Consider the following 21742-nt stretch of genomic DNA (forward strand, 5'->3'; position numbering starts at 1 on the left):
GCAATACTTCATGTATATGATTTTTTTAATATTTTGGCGCTTTTATGCAATAAAAACTATTTTATATAAAAAATAATTATTTTTGCATCGCTTTATCCTGAGAGCTATAGCTTTTTTATTTTTTCGCTGATGACACTGTATTGTGACTTGTTTTTTCGGGACTAGATGACGTTTTCAGCGGTACCATGGTTATTTATATCCGTCTTTTTGGTGGGCGGTATGATGATAAAGCATTTTTTTTGCCTTTTTTTTATGGGGTTCACCAAAGGGTTAACTAGTGGGACAGTATTTTATAGGTCGGGTCGTTATGGACGCGGCAATACTAAATATGTGTACTTTTATTGATTTTTTTTTCCCCATAAAGAAATGTATTTATTGGAAAAATATTTATTTTTTTCTTTATTTAGGAATTTTTAAAAATATATATTTTTACACACTATAATATTTTTTTAAAAACTTTTTACATTGTCCCAGGATGGGACATCACTATAATGTCAGATGGCTGATCTGACACTGCACAGCACTGTGTCAGATCAGCGATCTGACAGGCAGTGAAGTAGGCTTGCCGGTGCCAGCTCTCAGCAGGCACTGAGTAGCCACCTCCCTGCAGGACCCGGAAGGACCCCGTGTCCATTTTGGAGCCGGGGGTCTGAAAGGAGAACCTCAGGACAACGCGATCACATCACGTTGTTCTGAGGGAAGCAAACAGGAAACCCCCTCTCTGCGCGATGCTTCTCTATGCCTCTGCCGGCACCGAAAAGTTGCATTCTTGTTTGATCGCAGTGTTCCGGAGGTTAAAGTGGCTAGTGTCAGCTGTGCGAATTAGCTGACACCCGGCCGTACTCCCCCTGGGATCACATTGGACGTACTATTCAGCCCAGGGGATTAAGTCCCAAGTCACATGGACAGAATAGTACGTCGAATGGCAGAAACGAGTTAAGTACAACAGGTCATAGAAAATATTCTCAGAATCACTGGGATCCGTTGATCCATTCCAGAGGTATAGCCTCATAAATTGACACTGAGAATTGAAAAAATTGGCCTCTTGAGGAATGTGAAAACAAGCTGAGGACTGAAGGTGTTAAAAAAAAAAAAAAAAAGTCTCCTTTGTCTCTCCAAAATGTCCAAGATCTAAATTTAAGACACCTCGGCTCTGCAATATTTTAAAAGGTTCTCTTTAACTATATATTTCTTCAAGTAACTCATCTGACAGAAATTATTGGCCCTAAGATAGTTTAGATTGCCAAAAGCCACAGAACCGCATACTCTAATTACTTTAGAGAGGTTTCATCATTAGTTACTATTTTTTATTAATGAAGTCTGTTGAGTGTGATAATGTCAGTAGATGTGTTATTGTCGGTAGTCATTTTTTTACCAGAGCAATTAGCGACCAAAATACTTTGATTTAGCCACTTCCCGCAGCCAGTTTTCTGTTCCTGTCAGCAGTCTGCATTATGAATATCTGATCAGAGCACCACACAAAGACCCCCCCACCCCCCCTCCAGGCCCACCCTGGGTCACGAGCATATCGTTAGCTAAAAACTGAAAATAAAGATTAAAGAACAATCATAAGATGGATTTCATCAACCAAGGTATCATATTAATCAGTATAACGGTGCTAGTCTGACACTGTCTGTAGGTTACTGTGCACAATTGTGCTGACAGGTTCCCTCTAAATTGTGGCAGAAGACCAGATGGGGACCTTATGGAATTTAATATCCCACACTAGGGTCAGCTTTAGGATGCTCCGTGGTTCTGTCCCCCCCAATAAGACAAATGAGAATATCTGATTTTTTTTACTTACAGTAAAATTTGTTTCTCGTATTCATTGGAGGACACCAGAGGCGTAACTACCATGATCACAGCGGTCGCCACTGCGACTGGGCCCAGTGGGTCAGGGGCCCGGCTGGTAAGAGGCACGCCGACACCAGCAAAAGCCGCCATCAGGGCATTACTGTCCTTACTGGCGTATGGGGCCCGATGAGCAGTGGGGGCCTGCAGCGGATTCTGCTGCTTCGGTAACTGATCGCACGTCCTCCGACGCACGATCAGTTAAAATCTGTTGAAGTGCAGGAGATTCCTCCTGCACGGCAACAGTTAACAGCCGCCAGCTGATGTCAGCGCGCACGTAGGACGTCACTGTCATATGCCGGAACGACGATACGCGCCTCAGCCGAATCGTGGGTGAGGACATTGCTGGAGCTCGGCCAGGTAAGGAAAAACTTTTCTTTTTTTTTTTTTTTGGTAAAGCCACAGTATGGGGCATATTATACAGGTATGGGGGTGCATTATACTACTATGGGGGGGAGGAAGGGGATGCATTATACTGCTATGGTGCTGCCGCATTTTATACTCCTATAGGGCTGCCGCATTTTTTACTGCTATGGGGCTTTGCATTATACTATATATGACTATGGGGTGCATTATACTACTATGGAGGACTATCAGGGTGCATTATACTTAATAAGATGATTATGTGGGTGCATAATACTTTGTAGGAGGACTATTGCATTATACTTAATATGATGACTGGGTGCATAATACTTTGTAGGAGGACTATTGCATTATACTTAATAAGATAACTATGTGGGTGCATAATACTTTGTAGGAGGACTATGAAGTGCATTTTACTACTCTGAAGTTCTGCGGGGTGCATTATACTCTATTGAGGACTATGGGCTGTGCATTATACTTTATGGATGACTATGGAGGTGCATTTGATTATACTACATGGATGACTATGAACTGTGCAGTATATTATATAGAGGACTATGGTGGTGCATAATATTATATAGAGGACTATGGGGGTGCATTATCCTTCTTATAGGGATCCCCATGACTTCTGTGTAAGGCCAGTTTCACATTAGCGTTTGCAGCAGCTGCGGAGGGCTGCGGACTTCCTCCGTGAAGCCCTGCCCTTGGCCGCTAGCTCCGCCTATTTCTGCATGCGGCCGGCATGCGGCCTGTGTACTTATCTTTAACATTACGTACGCAGGTCGTGCCGCAGTATGCGGATGCTTCCGCATGCGTCGTTTTGACGATGCGGCGACCAGCGTAGGACGCAGCTTGTAGCAATTTTTTTTCCGCATCGTCAAAACGACGCATGCGGAAGCATCTGCATACTGCGGCACGACCTGCGTACCTAATGTTAAAGATAGGTACACAGGCCGCATGCAGAAATAGGCGGAGCTAGCGGCGGAGGTGCGGCCAAGGGCGGGGCTTCACGGAGGAAGTCCGCAGCTGCTACAAACGCTAGTGTGAAAGTAGCCTAAGCCCCTCATGAGTATAATCGTTTATTTTCTTTTATACATTACAGAACAATGGCAGAATGGGGGACACATATATACCAGGATGGGGCACCGGATAAGGGATATATAACAGAATGGGCAATATATATACCAGAATGGGGTCAGGATAAGGCACATATATACCAGGATGGAGGTTGCATATCTATAATTTATTCATGATGGCAGGGGGCCCAGTCCAAATCTTGCAGCGGGGGTCAATAAGACTCTAGTTATGCCACTGGGGGATACAGTTCCCTCCCTTGATTTTTCTTTTCGCCTTCTCCTGCTTTCTTACAAAACTGAGGAAGCCTGCTCCAACAGGCGAGGAATAGTATGCAGGGCAGGAGTCACTTTTATTTAATTGCCGTAATAATGTCAGCCTCCAGGTGGCAGCAAACTATCCCATGTTTCTGCGACCCCTATGAGGGCTACGAGAATCAGATTTTACGGTAAGTAAAAAAAAAAATCAATTTTTTGCATGGTTAACATTTTTTGATGGCTTTTTAAAAAATATTTTGGAGGCAGAATGAACAAAGAGTTGAACGTCATGCTCTACATGTTCATGCTATGACGTCTTCTATTAGTCTGCGAACTGTTATTGTCTTAGTGAATAATTACATTTTGCTACATAACTTCTCTTTTCTATTGTAATTTTGAGTAGAAATGTTCAAAAATATAAATTTAAAGGATATTTTATCAATAAATTATTGGTTTTATTTTTGGCAGATGACTGTACCAGGAGATCAGAGGGACAGCTGACATCTTCAGTTTTTAAATCAGATGAACTTGAGATCACACAGGATACAATTGAAGTGAATGCTAAGAAAAATAAAAGTCAGAAAAGAGGCATGAAAAAACAAATTGCTCTTAAAGCAAAGAAGCCAGTCACACATTCAGAATATAGGAATAGTTGTGCCCTCGAAGCTTCTTTTGTTAAACATCAAAAAATTCACACAGAGGAGAAGATATTTTCTTGTTCCAAATGTGGGAGATATTTTAACCACAAATCAAATCTTATTAGGCATGAGAGAATGCATACTGGAAAGAAGCCATATTCATGTTCAGAATGTGGGAAATGTTTTGTACAGAAAGCATCACTTGTTAGTCACCACAGTACTCACACAGGGGAGAAGCCTTTTTCATGTTCAGAATGTGGAAAATGTTTTGCATGGAAATCACACTTTGTTATACACCGGAAAACTCACACAGGGGAGAAGCCATATTCATGTTCAGAATGTGGAAAATGTTTTCTACAGAAGTCATTGCTTGTTAGTCACCAGAGACGTCACACAGGGGAGATGCCGTTTTCATGTTCAGTATGTGGAAAATGTTTTGTAGAGAAATCACCTCTTGTTAAACATCAAAGAACTCACACAGGGGAGAAGCCTTTTTCATGTTCAGAATGTGGAAAATGTTATGGGCAGAGATCTCATCTTGTTACACATCAGAGAACTCACACAGGTGAGAAGCCTTTTTCATGTTCAGAATGTGGAAAATGTTATGGACAGAGATCACATCTTGTTACACATCAGAGAACTCATACAGGGGAGAAGCCTTTTTCATGTTCAGAATGTGGAATATGTTTTGTACGGAAATCACACCTTGATAGACACCAGAGAACTCACACAGGGAAGAAGCCTTTTTCATGTTCAGAATGTGGAAAATGTTTTGTAGAGAAATCTCATCTTGTTAAACATCAGAGAAAATGTGGTGCCAATATTCAAAAAGGGCTCTAAAAGTGAACCTGGAAATTATAGGCCAGTAAGTCTAACCTCTACTGTTGGTAAAATATTTGAAGGGTTTCTGAAGGATGTTATTCTGGATTATCTCAATGAGAATAACTGTTTAACTCCATATCAGCATGGGTTTATGAGAAATCGCTCCTGTCAAACCAATCTAATCAGTTTTTATGAAGAGGTAAGCTATAGGCTGGACCACGGTGAGTCATTGGACATGGTATATCTCGATTTTTCCAAAGCGTTTGATACCGTGCCGCACAAGAGGTTGGTACACAAAATGAGAATGCTTGGTCTGGGGGAAAATGTGTGTAAATGGGTTAGTAACTGGCTTAGTGATAGAAAGCAGAGGGTGGTTATAAATGGTATAGTCTCTAACTGGGTCGCTGTGACCAGTGGGGTACCGCAGGGGTCGGTATTGGTACCTGTTCTCTTCAACATATTCATTAATGATCTGGTAGAAGGTTTACACAGTAAAATATTGATATTTGCAGATGATACAAAACTATGTAAAGCAGTTAATACAAGAGAAGATAGTATTCTGCTACAGATGGATCTGGATAAGTTGGAAACTTGGGCTGAAAGGTGGCAGATGAGGTTTAACAATGATAAATGTAAGGTTATACACATGGGAAGAAGGAATCAATATCACCATTACACACTGAACGGGAAACCACTGGGTAAATCTGACAGGGAGAAGGACTTGGGGATCCTAGTTAATGATAAACTTACCTGGAACAGCCAGGCAGCAGCTGCCAAGGCAAGCAGGATCATGGGGTGCATTAAAAGAGGTCTGGATACACATGATGAGAGCATTATACTGCCTCTGTACAAATCCCTAGTTAGACCGCACATGGAGTACTGTGTCCAGTTTTGGGCACCGGTTACTATGTTACTAGAACTCACACAGGGGAGAAACAATATTCATGTTTAAAATGTGGAATATGTTTTGTACATAAATCATCGCTTGTTAGTCATCAAAGAACTCACACAGGGCAAATGCCTTTTTCATGTTCAGAATGTGGAAAATGTTTTATACAGAAGTCGTTGCTTGTTAGACACCAGAGAACTCACACAGGAGAGAAGTTATATGAGAAGTTATATTCATGTTCAGAATATGGGAAATGTTTGGCAGATAAATCAAGTGTTGTTAAGCACCAGAAAATTCACACAGGTGAGAAGCAGTGTTCATATTAACAATGTGGGAAATGTTGGTTGGTTGGAACAATAATGCTATTTTCTTAAATATCTAAAATCCCTCATGAGGAGAAGCCATTATCATATCTGAAATGTAAAAATTTAATTCCTAGAAAACATATTTTGTTAACCTTTTTACAATCTTGCAATTTTCCATTATTGCGTTTTCGTTGTTTGCTCCGCTTTTTACGTAAGCAATAACTTTTTTTATTGTTTGTGTCAATATGGCTATATGAGGATTTATTTATAGCGGGATGAGTTGTGTTTTTCAATGACTCCATTGATTTTACCATATAGTGCAGTGGAATAAAGGGAAAAATTTCCAAGTGCGGTTAAATTGCAAAAAATAAATAAATAATGGAATTCCACAAATGTGTTTTTTTTTTTTTAATTTGTACCATGTTCACTGAATGCTAAAACTGACCTGTCACTATAATTCTTTGCGTCATTTTGAGTTTGCAGATATTAAACATGTATAGTTTCTTATTTACTTAAGTGACCCAAAAAAATCCCTTGTTTTTCAAGGAAAATTTAAAAATGGTGTCATTTTCCAAGCCCCATAGTGTCTCCATTTTTCAGGGACTAGGTGAGGACTTATTTTTTGCACACTGAGCTGATGTTTTTATTGATACCATTTCAGGGTATATACAATGTTTTGATCACCTGTTGCATTTTATTGCAATGTTGCAGCGACCAAAAAAACATAATTCTTGTGTTTTGATTTTTTTATCGTTATGCCTTTTACCGTCCGTTCACATTAATTAATTTTATATTTAGATCGGACATTTCTGAATGCAGTGATATCAAATGTGTATTTTTTTTATATATATATATACACTGCTCAAATAAAATAAAGTGAACACTAAAATCTCACATCCTAGATATCACTGAATGAAATATTCCTGTTGTAAATCTTTATTCATTACATAGTGGAATGTGTTGAGAACAATAAAACCTAAAAATGATCAACGTAAATCACAACTAATATCTCACGGAGGTCGGTCTGGAGTTGGAATGATGCTCAAAATCAAAGTGGAAAATGAAGTTACAGGCTGATCCAACTTCAGTGGAAATGCCTCAAGACAAAGAAATGATGCTCAGTAGTGTGTGGCCTCCATGTGCCTGTATGATCTCCCTACAACACCTGGGCATGCTCCTGATGAGGCGACAGATGGTCTCCTGAGGGATCTCCCAGACCTGGACTAAAGCATTCGCCAACTCCTAGACAGTCTGTAGTGCAACGTGACGTTGGTGGATGGTTCGAGACATGATGTCCCAGATGTGTTCAATCGGATTCAGGTCTGGGGAACGGGAGGGCCAGTCCATAGCTTCAATGCCTTCATCTTGCAGGAACTGCTCACACACTCCATCCACATGAGGTCTGACATTGTCCTGCATTAGGAATCCAGGCAAAACCACACCAGCATATGGTCTCACAAGGGGTCTGAGGATCTTATCTTGGTACATAATGGCAATCAGGCTACCTCTGGCGAGCATATGGAGTGCTGTGCGGCCCTCCAAAGAAATGCCACCCCACACCATTAATGACCCACTGCCAAACCGGTCATGCTGAAGGATGTTGCAAGCAGCAGATCGCTCTCCACGGCGTCTCCAGACTCTGTCATGTCTGTCACATGTGCTCAGTCTAAACCTGCTTTCATCTGTGAAGAGCACAGTGCACCATTGGCGAATTTGCCAATCCTGGTGTTCTGTGGCAAATGCCAAGCGTCCTGCATGGTGTTGGGCTGTGAGCACAACCCCCATTTGTGGACATCGGGCACTCATACCATCCTCATGGAGTCGGTTTCTAACCGTTTGTGCAGACACATGCACGTTTGTGGCCTGCTCGAGGTCACTTTGCAGGGCTCTGGCAGTGCTCCTCCTGTTCCTTCTTGCACAAAGGCTGCGGTAGCGGTCCTGCTGCTGGGTTGTTGCCCTCCTACGGCCCCCTCCACGTCTCCTGGTGTACTGACATGTCTCCTGGTAGCGCCTCCAGCCTCTGGACACTACGCTCACAGACACAGCAAACCTTGCCATAGCTCGCATTGATGTGCCATCTTGGATGAGCTGCACTACCTGAGCCACTTGTGTGGGTTGCAGAGTCCGTCTCATGCTACCACGAGTGTGAAAGCATAACCAACATTCAAAAGTGACCAAAACATCAGCCAGAAAGCATTGATACTGAGATGTGGTCTGTGGTCCCCACCTGCAGAACCACTTCTTTATTGAGGGTGTCTTGTTAATTGACAATAATTTCCATCTGTTGTCTATTCCATTTGCACAACAGTATGTGAAATTGATTGTCAAACAGTGTTGCTTCCTAAGTGGAGAGTTTGATTTCACAGAAGTTTGATTTACTTGGAGTAAGATTTTGTTGTTTAAGTGTTTCCTTTATTTTTTCCTGCACCAGGTTGGGAAGACTGAATTTGCAATAGGCAAGCAGCTTGGTGTGATGAAATCAACTGAGGGAGCAATAATAAGAAAATGGAAGACATACAAGACTACTGATAATCTCCCTAGATCTGGGGCTCCACGCAAGGTCTCACCCCGTGAGGTCAAAATTATCACAAGAACGGTGAGCAAAAATCCCAGAACCACACAGGGGGCTCTAGTGAAGGACCTGCATAGAGCTGGGGCCACCATAACAAAGGCTACCATCAGTAACACTACGCCGCCAGGGACCCAGATCCTGCAGTGCCAGACGTGTCCCCCTGCTTAAGCCAGTAGATGTTCGGGCCCATCTGAAGTTTGTTAGAGAGCATTTGGATTATCCAGAAGAGTATTGGGAGAATGTCATATGGAATTAGCTATGGAGGATATTCACTAAATTTAAAATATAACCTTTAATAAATATGAAATAAAATACTCGGGTCCTAAAAAGACATGTATAACGACAGTGAAACAACGTGCTCATGTGAACCAGTGCTCAAGATAAAAAAATTGGAACAGTCTTACCAATTTGGACGGACAAATGGAAGAAATCTCTCAATTTCTGTAAGGAAGGTGGCTCCAATATAAACAAGGAAAGAAAAACCGGGCCAAGGGTAGGGAATAATACACTGTCTTCCCTGTGAACCCTTAAAGAGCTCCTGTCCTCACAAGGACAGGCCCCAAGTGAGCCCTACTATGGACACCCACCAACCAAAATGTGACCTAAATGTCTCTCTTCTCCCTACGCGTTTCAACTCCAATAAAGGAGAATCATCAGGGGAGTTATATACAGGGAGTACCAATGGGTTTCCTTAAAAATCCAGAAAGAATAGTCCATTAAAGTCCATACTGGTCCGTATGCATGTGTATAGATTGGGTCCCGCAGTGGCTGGGAATCCCGGCAAGAATCAGCAAAGTGATAGCTGTGTCCGCAAATGAATCCTCACAATACTGGCCGAAGAATCCCCTTTTATATAGATATTTGATTGTCAGCTGTTAACAATCATCCCCCGATTAGAGGAGAAATAGCATTACATACCGGGTCCTGGCTGTATCATTTGCCTCGCCGGACGATAGAATGGTTCCGGTGGCTGGGGCGCATGTTACCGGAAGTTGCGACGCCATTTTAGAACGTCACTTCCGCCCACCATCTTTTTGGATTCCCAGTTCCTCACAGGGAGCACCAAAAAAGCCACGTGCTATTTTAAGCAAAGCCCATGTATATGGGATATGGGCGCCTCGATGCACCGGCGTCGCTAAGGACGCACTACCCCCATTCACAATTGGCCTATACATACAGCGTTTGTCATCTCTATTAGTGGCGGCCGCCATGTTTATGGAGTGCAAGTGATTGATACAGCGGCGCCATTATATCTGTGCCGCAATGTTACACTGCTCAGGTGCTCCCAGAATATTCCAGGGAAGATGTCATTTTCACCGCGCTCCATATTACCGGAGCTCCGTGCCCCCAAAAGAACTTTCAGATTACAAGTATGGATAACTCCTTAGCATCCGCAGTTACCCTTAATGCCTAACAGTAGTGCAGATTGGGCAATGCATATACACCATGTTATGTTATGCCTGCGCCCTGTTGCGAGTGTACCAGTAATCAATTATCAAAGTATCCATATGTGGAGGGGGAAGAGTGTTCTCTATGACAGTGATATTTATGACAGTCCACGCTGAGGTCTGCTAATGATCGATGATCAAAAGGCATGCATATTCATATATAAAAGTACCAATACAAGGACTAACGGAGGTTGGCGGAGGAAAAGGGGGGGGGGGGGTTTGGTCAGTATGGAGAATACACTCAGATACACTAAGTGACATATTAGGTCCCCAGAGAAAAAACACTCCTTACGAGACTAAAGATGAGTCCAGTATCCCAAGTGGGATCCCCATTAAACGTTGTCCCTGGGAGTGACTATAGAGAGGGGCAATGGCTCCATCACTATATGATAAACTTGATTTTGACTTATTTTGTTTTCTTTGGCTGTTCCTGTAGCTTAAGGCTTGTACTTTAATCCGGATACAAAAATAGAACAAATATATAAACAGAGCCACACAAACATTTCCCACAGCAGTAAATGACCATATGGTTCCTATATATAGATTGGCAGTAAATATTGAGGTAAGGAGATACACTACAAAATGATGAAGAAATGTGTCTAAGATTATGTAAATAGGGGGAAAAGGGAATTATTCTATAAGAAACACCCGTAGTTAATCTGATCATTCAGGCCCTGAGGATGGCAGGTGTCCAGCGTGAAAATCCAGCTGGCCTCTCTTTGGAGCAACAGTCTATCAAGATCGCCACCTCTAACTGGCATGTCAATTCTGTCAATCCCCATAAATCGAATGGCTCTCACATCTCCCCCATGCATGCTGTTAACATGTTTAGCGATTGGGGTATCTCTTTTATTCCGTATGTCGCCCAAATGTTCCCTGTTATGACCCCAATGTCAGAGGGTCTCAGGAATAAATACCAAGTCTGCAAACACAACCAGCTCATAGGGCAGTGGTAACTGGGCTGACCATATATCTAATCCTAGCACCACAAATAGCAGTAGCCGGGGAACGTGCCTACGTTGATTCTAGACGTCTCGCGCCAGTCGGAGAACTAACTAACCCTAGAAGGGAAAAGAAAGACCTTTCTTGCCTCCAGAGAAAAGACCCCAAAAGTTGGATACAAGCCCCCAACAAATAACGGTGAGGTAAGAGGAAAAGACAAACATAAGAATGAGCTAGGTATTTAGCAAAGAGAGGCCCACTAGCTAATAGCAGAATATAGTAAGATGACTTATATGGTCAACAAAAACCCTATTAAAATATCCACGCTGGATATTCAAGAACCCCCGAACCGACTAACGGCCGGGGGGAGAACACCAGCCCCCTAGAGCTTCCAGCAAGGACAGAACTCACATTTAGTACAAGCTGGACAAAAATAGAAGCAAAGCAAATAACCCAAAAAACAAAGAAGCAAGACTTAGCTTAATTTTGAAAGAACCAGGACCAGCAGACAGGAGCAACAGAAGGATCTGATTACAACGATGCCAGGCACTGGACTAAGGATCCAGGAAGTTTATATAGCGACACCCCTGGACTAACGACCCAGGTGAGTGCCAAACTGAAGAAAGACAATCCCAGAGTCATATCACTAGTGACCACAAGAGGGAGCCAAAAAGTCTAATTCACAACAGTTCCCCCACTCTTCTCCTCAGCTCTCTTATCGTTTTCCCCACATAGGACATGCCACATTGACAGATGGCTCTATAGACAACACCTGTGCTTTTACAGTTAATAAATTTTTTTAGTTTAAAGGTCTGTTGTGTATTTTCATTGAAAAATTATTTTCCGGTACATAGTGACTCACATGCTATGCACCCACCACATCTGAAACACCCCACTGGTCTCTGTGGGAGCCAAGTCACTTCTTTGGGTGTACTGAAATGGCTATGTACGAGTCTGTCGCCTAACGTTTTAGCCCTTCGATAGGTAATGACTGGTTCATTCCCCAAGGTATCCCTCAGATCCTCGTCCATCTTTAAAATGCCCCAATGTCTTTGTATGATATTTTTAACAGATGATGCACCGTTGTCATAGGTGCAGATAAGTCTCGTCAGCTTAGAGGGTTCAGTCTCCTCCCTTCGAGGTATTAAGAGACTTTCTCTCTCCTGTTGGTTGGCATGTCGAAATGCTTCCCGTAAGATACGATCCGGGTAGCCTCTGGCCAAAAACCTCTGTCTAAGGTCATCGGCCATGACTTTAAAGTCTTTTTGATTAGAACAGTTGCGCCGCAATCTCAGATACTGGCCCTTTGGGATGCCTTTCTTTAGAGAGTAGGGATGATTACTCTCCCATCTTAGTAGAGAGTTAGTTGCGGTGGGTTTCCTATATATGGTACTCTCCAAGCGATCTCCATCCCTCGATTTGGAGATCAGTACATCCAAAAAAGGCAATTGTGTCTCTTGTATGTCAGATGTAAATCTAAGACCCACATCATTGTTGTTTAAAGAAATTATGAATTCATCAAATTCCTCTCTCGTCCCTCTCCATAAAACAAAAATATCATCAATATACCTGACCCACAGATCAATGTGGGCCAGGTAATTGCTGTGTGACTCCGAGAAGGCAATCACTCCCATCCTATGTTAGGGACACGATGGACCTACTCCGCAAATTGGAAGGCATTTCTCTGGAACCCGGCACAATGCTTGCTAGTATTGATGTTGAGGCTCTGTACTCCTCAATCCCGCATGATTGCGGGATTGAGGGGGTGCGTCGTTTTCTCAGCACTAGGGGTTGTCAATTCAATGCCCACAATGAGCTCATCCTGACCCTCCTTAAGTTTGTACTTACCAACAATTATTTTACATTTGATGGCAGGACTTTCCACCAGCTCAGGGGCACCGCAATGGGGAATCCCTGCGCGCCCACCTACGCATATTTGTTCCTGGGCTGGTGGGAGGACTATTTGCCTTCTCGGAGTCGCACAGCAATTACCTGGCCCACATTGATCTGTGGGTCAGGTATATTGATGATATTTTTGTTTTATGGAGAGGGACGAGAGAGGAATTTGATGAATTCATAATTTCTTTAAACAACAATGATGTGGGTCTTAGATTTACATCTGACATACAGGAGACACAATTGCCTTTTTTGGATGTACTGATCTCCAAATCGAGGGATGGACATCGCTTGGAGAGTACCATATATAGGAAACCCACCGCAACTAACTCTCTACTAAGATGGGAGAGTAATCATCCCTACTCTCTAAAGAAAGGCATCCCAAAGGGCCAGTATCTGAGATTGCGGCGCAACTGTTCTAATCAAAAAGACTTTAAAGTCATGGCCGATGACCTTAGACAGAGGTTTTTGGCCAGAGGCTACCCGGATCGTATCTTACGGGAAGCATTTCGACATGCCAACCAACAGGAGAGAGAAAGTCTCTTAATACCTCGAAGGGAGGAGACTGAACCCTCTAAGGTGACGAGACTTATCTGCACCTATGACAACGGTGCATCATCTGTTAAAAATATCATACGAAGACATTGGGGCATTTTAAAGATGGACGAGGATCTGAGGGATACCTTGGGGAATGAACCAGTCATTACCTATCGAAGGGCTAAAACGTTAGGCGACAGACTCGTACATAGCCATTTCAGTACACCCAAAGAAGTGACTTGGCTCCCACAGAGACCAGTGGGGTGTTTCAGATGTGGTGGGTGCATAGCATGTGAGTCACTATGTACCGGAAAATAATTTTTCAATGAAAATACACAACAGACCTTTAAACTAAAAAAATATATTAACTGTAAAAGCACAGGTGTTGTCTATAGAGCCATCTGTCAATGTGGCATGTCCTATGTGGGGAAAACGATAAGAGAGCTGAGGAGAAGAGTGGGGGAACATTTGGGCGACATACGGAATAAAAGAGATACCCCAATCGCTATACATGTTAACAGCATGCATGGGGGAGATGTGAGAGCCATACGATTTATGGGGATTGACAGAATTGACATGCCAGTTAGGGTACCGTCACACATTGAAATTTCCATCGCTACGACGGTACGATTCGTGACGTTCTAGCGATATCGTTACGATATCGCTGTGTCTGACACGCTACTGCGATCAGACACCCTGCTGAGAATCGTACGTCGTAGCACATCGTTTGGAACTTTCTTTTGTCGCTTGATCACCCGCTGACATCGCTGGATCGTTGTGTGTGACAGCGATCCAGCGATGTCTTCGCTTGTAACCAGGGTAAACATCGGGTAACTAAGCGCAGGGCCGCGCTTAGTAACCCGATGTTTACCCTGGTTACCAGCGTAAACGTTAAAAAAACAAACCGTACATACTCACCCGTCGGTGTCCTTCAGGTCCCTTGCCGTCTGCTTCCTGCTCTGAGTGCCGGCCGGAAAGTGAGAGCAGATCACAGCGGTGCTGCGCTCTGCGCCTCTCACTGTACGGCTGCACTCAGAGCAGGAAGCAGACGGCAAGGGACCTGAAGGACACCGACGGGTGAGTATGTACGGTTTGTTTTTTTACGTTTACGCTGGTAACCAGGGTAAACATCGGGTTACTAAGCGCGGCCCTGCGCTTAGTTACCCGATGTTTACCCTGGTTACCGGGGACTTCGGCATCGCTCCAGTGCCGTGATTGCAACGTGTGACCGCAGTCTACGACGCTGGAGCGATATTCATACGATCGCTGCGACGTCACGGATCGTGCCGTCGTAGCGATCAAAATGGTACTGTGTGACGGTACCCTTAGAGGTGGTGATCTTGATAGACTGTTGCTCCAAAGAGAGGCCAGCTGGATTTTCACGCTGGACACCTGCCATCCTCAGGGCCTGAATGATCAGATTAACTACGGGTGTTTCTTATAGAATAATTCCCTTTTCCCCCTATTTACATAATCTTAGACACATTTCTTCATCATTTTGTAGTGTATCTCCTTACCTCAATATTTACTGCCAATCTATATATAGGAACCATATGGTCATTTACTGCTGTGGGAAATGTTTGTGTGGCTCTGTTTATATATTTGTTCTATTTTTGTATCCGGATTAAAGTACAAGCCTTAAGCTACAGGAACAGCCAAAGAAAACAAAATAAGTCAAAATCAAGTTTATCATGTAGTGATGGAGCCATTGCCCCTCTCTATAGTCACTCCCAGGGACAACGTTTAATGGGGATCCCACTTGGGATACTGGACTCATCTTTAGTCTCGTAAGGAGTGTTTTTTCTCTGGGGACCTAATATGTCACTTAGTGTATCTGAGTGTATTCTCCATACTGACCAAACCCCCCCCCCCCCTTTTTCCTCCGCCAACCTCCGTTAGTCCTTGTATTGGTACTTTTATATATGGATATGCATGCCTTTTGATCATCGATCATTAGCAGACCTCAGCGTGGACTGTCATAAATATCACTGTCATAGAGAACACTCTTCCCCCTCCACATATGGATACTTTGATAATTGATTACTGGTACACTCGCAACAGGGCGCAGGCATAACATAACATGGTGTATATGCATTGCCCAATCTGCACTACTGTTAGGCATTAAGGGTAACTGCGGATGCTAAGGAGTTATCCATACTTGTAATCTGAAAGTTCTTTTGGGGGCACGGAGCTCCGGTAATATGGAGCGCGGTGAAAATGACATCTTCCCTGGAATATTCTGGGAGCACCTGAGCAGTGTAACATTGCGGCACAGATATAATGGCGCCGCTGTATCAATCACTTGCACTCCATAAACATGGCGGCCGCCACTAATAGAGATGACAAACGCTGTATGTATAGGCCAATTGTGAATGGGGGTAGTGCGTCCTTAGCGACGCCGGTGCATCGAGGCGCCCATATCCCATATACATGGGCTTTGCTTAAAATAGCACGTGGCTTTTTTGGTGCTCCCTGTGAGGAACTGGGAATCCAAAAAGATGGTGGGCGGAAGTGACGTTCTAAAATGGCGTCGCAACTTCCGGTAACATGCGCCCCAGCCGCCGGAACCATTCTATCGTCCGGCGAGGCAAATGATACAGCCAGGACCCGGTATGTAATGCTATTTCTCCTCTAATCGGGGGATGATTGTTAACAGCTGACAATCAAATATCTATATAAAAGGGGATTCTTCGGCCAGTATTGTGAGGATTCATTTGCGGACACAGCTATCACTTTGCTGATTCTTGCCGGGATTCCCAGCCACTGCGGGACCCAATCTATACACATGCATACGGACCAGTATGGACTTTAATGGACTATTCTTTCTGGATTTTTAAGGAAACCCATTGGTACTCCCTGTATATAACTCCCCTGATGATTCTCCTTTATTGGAGTTGAAACGCGTAGGGAGAAGAGAGACATTTAGGTCACATTTTGGTTGGTGGGTGTCCATAGTAGGGCTCACTTGGGGCCTGTCCTTGTGAGGACAGGAGCTCTTTAAGGGTTCACAGGGAAGACAGTGTATTATTCCCTACCCTTGGCCCGGTTTTTCTTTCCTTGTTTATATTGGAGCCACCTTCCTTACAGAAATTGAGAGATTTCTTCCATTTGTCCGTCCAAATTGGTAAGACTGTTCCAATTTTTTTATCTTGAGCACTGGTTCACATGAGCACGTTGTTTCACTGTCATTATACATGTCTTTTTAGGACCCGAGTATTTTATTTCATATTTATTAAAGGTTATATTTTAAATTTAGTGAATATCCTCCATAGCTAATTCCATATTGATTCTGAGGGTTTGGACACGGCTAGTTTTATTACAAGCCTTTGCTGCTTTCGAGAATGTCATATGGTCTGATGCAACATCATGCTTTGGGGCTGTTTCTCTGCAAAGGGACCCGCACGACTGATCTGTGTACATGAAAGAATTAATGGGGCCATGTATAATGAGATTTTGAGTGCAAACCTCCTTCCATCAGCAAGGGCATTGAAGATGAAACGTGGATGGATCTTTCAGCATGATAATGATCCCAAGCACACCTCCAGGGCAACGAAGGATTGGCTTCGTAAGAAGCATATGAAGGTCCTGGAGTGTTCTAGCCAGTCTCCAGATCTCAACCCCATAGAAAACCTTTGGAAGGCATTGAAAGTCCGTGTAACCCAGCGACAGGCCGAAAACATCACTGCTCTAGAGGAGATCTTCATGGCGGAATGGGCCAACATACCACCAACAGTGTGTGCCACCCTTGTGAAGACTTACAGAAAACGTTTGACCACTGTCATTGCCAACAAAGGATATATAACAAAATATTGAGGACTTTTGTTAATGACCAAATACTATATATACTCTTGTATAAGCCGAGATTTTCAGCACATTTTATGTGCTAAAAACACACCCCTCAGCTTATGCATGAGTCATTATCCAGAAACCGGCAGGGGGAGTGGCGGAGCAGCGGCAGGAGCTGGTGGCTGTGGCACAGTGAAAACTGCAGCCGCTGGCTAACAAGACATCATGCTCACCCTCTTCGCGCCGTCTCTGCATCTCTATCCCTGCATCTCTGTTGTCCCGGCAGCTGTTCCTGTGCTGATCAGTCACGTGGTACCGCCCATTAAGATAATAAATATGCACGTGTCCCCACCCTTAGGCGTGGAGCGCATATTCACTACCATGCATACAATGGGACCGGGGGGAGCCATGTATAGCAGGACAGGGATGAGGGGACATGGCATACCCTGCTTATACTCGAGTCAATAAGCTTACCCAGTTTTCCATGGCAAAAGTATGTGCATCAGCTTATACTGGGGTCGGCTTATACGGCTACTTTCACACTGGCGTTAACTGCATTACGTCGCAATGCATCCCGCAAAAGTGCTTGCAGGATGCGTTTTTTCTGCATTGACTAACATTAGCGACGCATTTGCGACGCAATGACACACGTGCGACGGTTGCGCCGTGCTGTGGCGGACCGTCGGGAGCAAAAAAGTTACATGTAACGTTTTTTGCTCCTGACGGTCAGCTTTTTCCGACCGCGCATGCGCGGCCGGAACTCCGCCCCCACCTCCCCGCACTTCCCCGCACCTCACAATGGGGCAGCGGATGCGCTGGAAAAATGCATCCGCTGCCCCCGTTGTGCGGCGGAGACAACGCTAGCGTCGGGAACCTTGGCCCGACGCACCGCGGCGGGCCGAGCCCGACGCTAGTGTGAAAGTAGCCTACTCGAAAAAATACGGTACTTATTTTCCACCATAATTTGCAAAATAAATCTTGCCAAATCAGACAAGCTGATTTTCTGGATTTGTTTTCTCATTTTGACTCTCAGTTTTGGTCTACCGATGATGTTAATTACAGGACTCTCTCATCTTTTTAAGTGGGAGAGCTTGCATAATTGGTGGCTGACTAAATAGTTTTTCTTCCCACTGTATGTGCACTGCAGAGTGTTCATTATAAAATGTTTTCCTAACATACTGTCTAAGCCTTGGTTACATCTTAGGCCCATTTCACACATCAATTTTGCCATCAGTCGCAATCTGTCGAATTTTGAAAAAACGGAACCGGTGACTGATGCCGCCGGATCCGTTTTTTTATCATAGACTTGTATTGGCAACGGATTGCGAAAGATGGCCTCACACTTCATCTGTCGTTTGTCAGATCCGTCGAAAATTGTCCGGTGGCCGGAGACAACAGACAAAGTAACGTATTTTGCGTACATAAAAAAACGGACAGTGACTGATCCGTCGCTGTCCATTTTTGCTAGAATGGAAGCCTATGGTGCTGGATCCATCAAATGATGGCATCTGGTGACAGATTCCGTTTTTTTTTAACTGAACATGTCCAGTACTCCCGGACTGGGAAAAGAAGAACAACAATACATGTTAGCAAAAGACATACAAAATTTTTGAAATGCTATGAACAAATAAATATAACAGTGCTTCCCTTTATGGGAGGTGAGGACACCTGAACGTTACAAACAAAAACATATTTACATTGTGCAACAGGCAAATTTGTAAACAGTTACTATCTATCTATAAAAGGCTATTACCCATACGGGTATTCTACTCATTAACTATTAAGTACTATTTCTTCAACAATAATTGTAACGTTTCCTTTAAGGGCGTAAGGGAAGGTACCCACTAAAGGTATACTATCTACTAAGTGCTTTAACAATAATTTAACTTTTCCTTCAAGGGCGTGTACTGAACCCACTAAAGGCATACTTATCAAACTAAAAGTGCGAATCAACATTTTTCTTTAGCTCTCTTTCATGCAGGACTATCTGTTTACCCCCACGGGCCTACTGCATCCTTCCTGAGCTTCTCTGTCATCCGTTCTAATAACTATTTTATCTTCAACTTTTATTCATAAACATTATTAACATTCCTATTGCTAGCTACATACTATGACTATGTAAGGACATCATTACTATCTGTTTAAAACAACATTATCACTTAAGCTGAATGCAATAACCGACATTCCCTTTAAGAGGGACTCCAGTCTCTTCAGAGGTAGTGCAAACTATCAATTTGCAAGTCTGTTTAAAGCAAGAGCCTCCGTGCTGTAATCCGGAACAGTCTCTTCAAAAGGTCTCCTTTTTGTAAAACCAGTAGAGGGCACCTTTAAGAAGGTGCAAAGTATGTACAGCAGCAGTTTATGAACCATTCACTGTCCATGATTAGGTAGTCTTTTAGAAAACGTGGAAAACTAGTGCAAATTGAAAACAATAGGGATCCCGGGTATACTAAGGGATCCCTTTAAGAATAACCCTAGACGGGTTTAAAGCAGCAAAACAGGAAAAACAGTTAACTATTTACATACTCGTGGTTCCGAGGTTTACTCTCATAGTAGGTTGCAGGGCATCAGTTGGTAGCGGACGCTTCCTGACCGGGAAAGCTTCGGCTCCATGTTCTCATCTGATGCGGTGTCAGTGTTAGTGGTTCGTCTCTCAGGAGCGGTCAGGTCACCAGGGGTCTGGATTCGAATGTCAGTTTTGGTAGTAAGTTCAGTAGCGGCAATAATGCACACTGTGGTGGTAGTAGTAGAATTTGTCAGATCGGAGTTAGTCGTAGTCAGGACAGCAGGTGGCGCTACTGCAGGCTCGCATCGTTTGACGTTCCGCGCGCACCAACCTTGTGCACTCCGATGGCGAGTGTAGGTCACCTGGTCCCCTCTGTGTAAAAGTTGGTTGTCATATCCATTGCGGGACAGGGTCTTCACGTTGTAACTAGTAAAGAAAACTTCAGTTGGCAGTCTCGGCTCCTGTATAAAGCCCCAACCCTGTTTTGGGTGAAAGGCTAGTACAGTTCCTTGTTTCATTAAGTTTTTATTACCACGTACGGTCTTTGGTGTCTGTACTTTCGGTGGGTCATCTCGTTCTGTCTCTTTTCGGTTCTTCCAGTGTAGAATTAAACACTGTTTATATTGTTCCCAGGTGATCACAGCAATGCTAAGGCCCTCCTGCCTAGCTCCGTCTGGCCCAACCCTTGGGGTATCCCATTGGAAGATCACCCCTTCTGAGCTCACGTCTAGCGGTTCTCCCATAGTTGTCAGCAACGGAGGCACCAACTTCTCCATAGTGTCAGGGGTTACTACTACGAGCTCAGCAGCGGGGAATCGGTCACTGTCGGGACGGGGAGCGGTCGCGGGAAAAGGACCGGTCGGGAGAGCAGGGGCGTTTCCATACCTGCGTCTGATGTGGTTCCACCAGTGCCGATCTGTTCCACTGACGAGGACACTGGAATCAGCAGCGGCTCGGACCGCGGTTCTTCCAATGTGGCCTTCTGGCACCGCTCCGACTTCCATTGCTTCACCTGCTGGCTCCACATTCAGGATAGGTTGACTCGGCTCTTCCGCCAGTGGCTCCAAGAGGTTCGGATCCTCCAGCGGCGGTGGGTTCGGATCCGCCTCTGGTCGGCGGGGACAGTCCGGGGTTACTTCGTCATCGTTCAGGTACTCGCTGGTCACCCTCGCTGTTTCGAGGTCTGTGCTCACACATGCACATGGCTCCGCCATTTTCTGGGGATTGTGTTTCTTCTCCCTCTGGTTCCCGCCGTTGCAAATCAGGGGGCGGTTCTCCTGTGCTTCGGGGCACGTCGTCTTCTCGCAGCAGTAGTCGGAGGGGGCGGTCGTCACCTTTGGCGCCGCTTTGGTAGTCCCCTCCCATGGCACGCCCTTCTTCTCCTGTGCTCCTCGTGGCACTGTAATGGCGGCGGTTTTGGCGGGAATTTTTGGCGGCAAGTGGCAATACACAGTCTTTGCAATAAATCACAGTTCAAGCACAATTCAGTCAAAGTTCCAAGGCACACATGACCTGATTCTTGAGGCTTAAGTAGATCCTGTTCGTGATGCCAAAATTGGAGCGGCCCCCAAACGCAGGGCAGCGGGGTACTCGGCACCGGGTCTCTGTATCTCGATTCTGGGGATGTCACGGTGGCCCGACCCGGTCCGTGGCCCTGTTAAGGGGCGCCCTGTTATGACCCCAATGGCGAGGGTCTCAGAGGTACGTGGAAGTCTGCAGAATACAAAAATCCAGCTCATAGGGCAGTGGTAACTGGTTTGACCATATATCTACTCCTAACGCCAACACTAGAAGTAGCCGGGGATCATTCCTACGTTGATTCTAGATGACACGCTCCAGCCGGAGAATCTAGCTAC

At 44.4% G+C, this 21742-nt stretch overlaps 1 protein-coding gene across 2 annotated transcripts in view; it reads left to right on the plus strand.

The window, feature by feature from the left end:
• LOC143766229 (uncharacterized) overlaps positions 1 to 5871 on the plus strand; it is a 47805-nt gene extending 41934 nt beyond the window's left edge. For both annotated transcript variants that reach the window (XM_077253743.1, XM_077253741.1), the window contains exon 7: positions 4014 to 5871. In XM_077253743.1, coding sequence (XP_077109858.1) covers positions 4014 to 5023 — 1010 coding nt within the window. In that variant the 3' untranslated portion in view covers positions 5024 to 5871. The remainder of the gene's footprint in view (positions 1 to 4013) is intronic.
• The last annotated feature ends 15871 nt before the right edge of the window (positions 5872 to 21742 follow it).

Source organism: Ranitomeya variabilis, chromosome 4, assembly GCF_051348905.1.
Source record: "Ranitomeya variabilis isolate aRanVar5 chromosome 4, aRanVar5.hap1, whole genome shotgun sequence".
In the NCBI taxonomy this organism is placed as follows: domain Eukaryota; kingdom Metazoa; phylum Chordata; class Amphibia; order Anura; family Dendrobatidae; genus Ranitomeya; species Ranitomeya variabilis.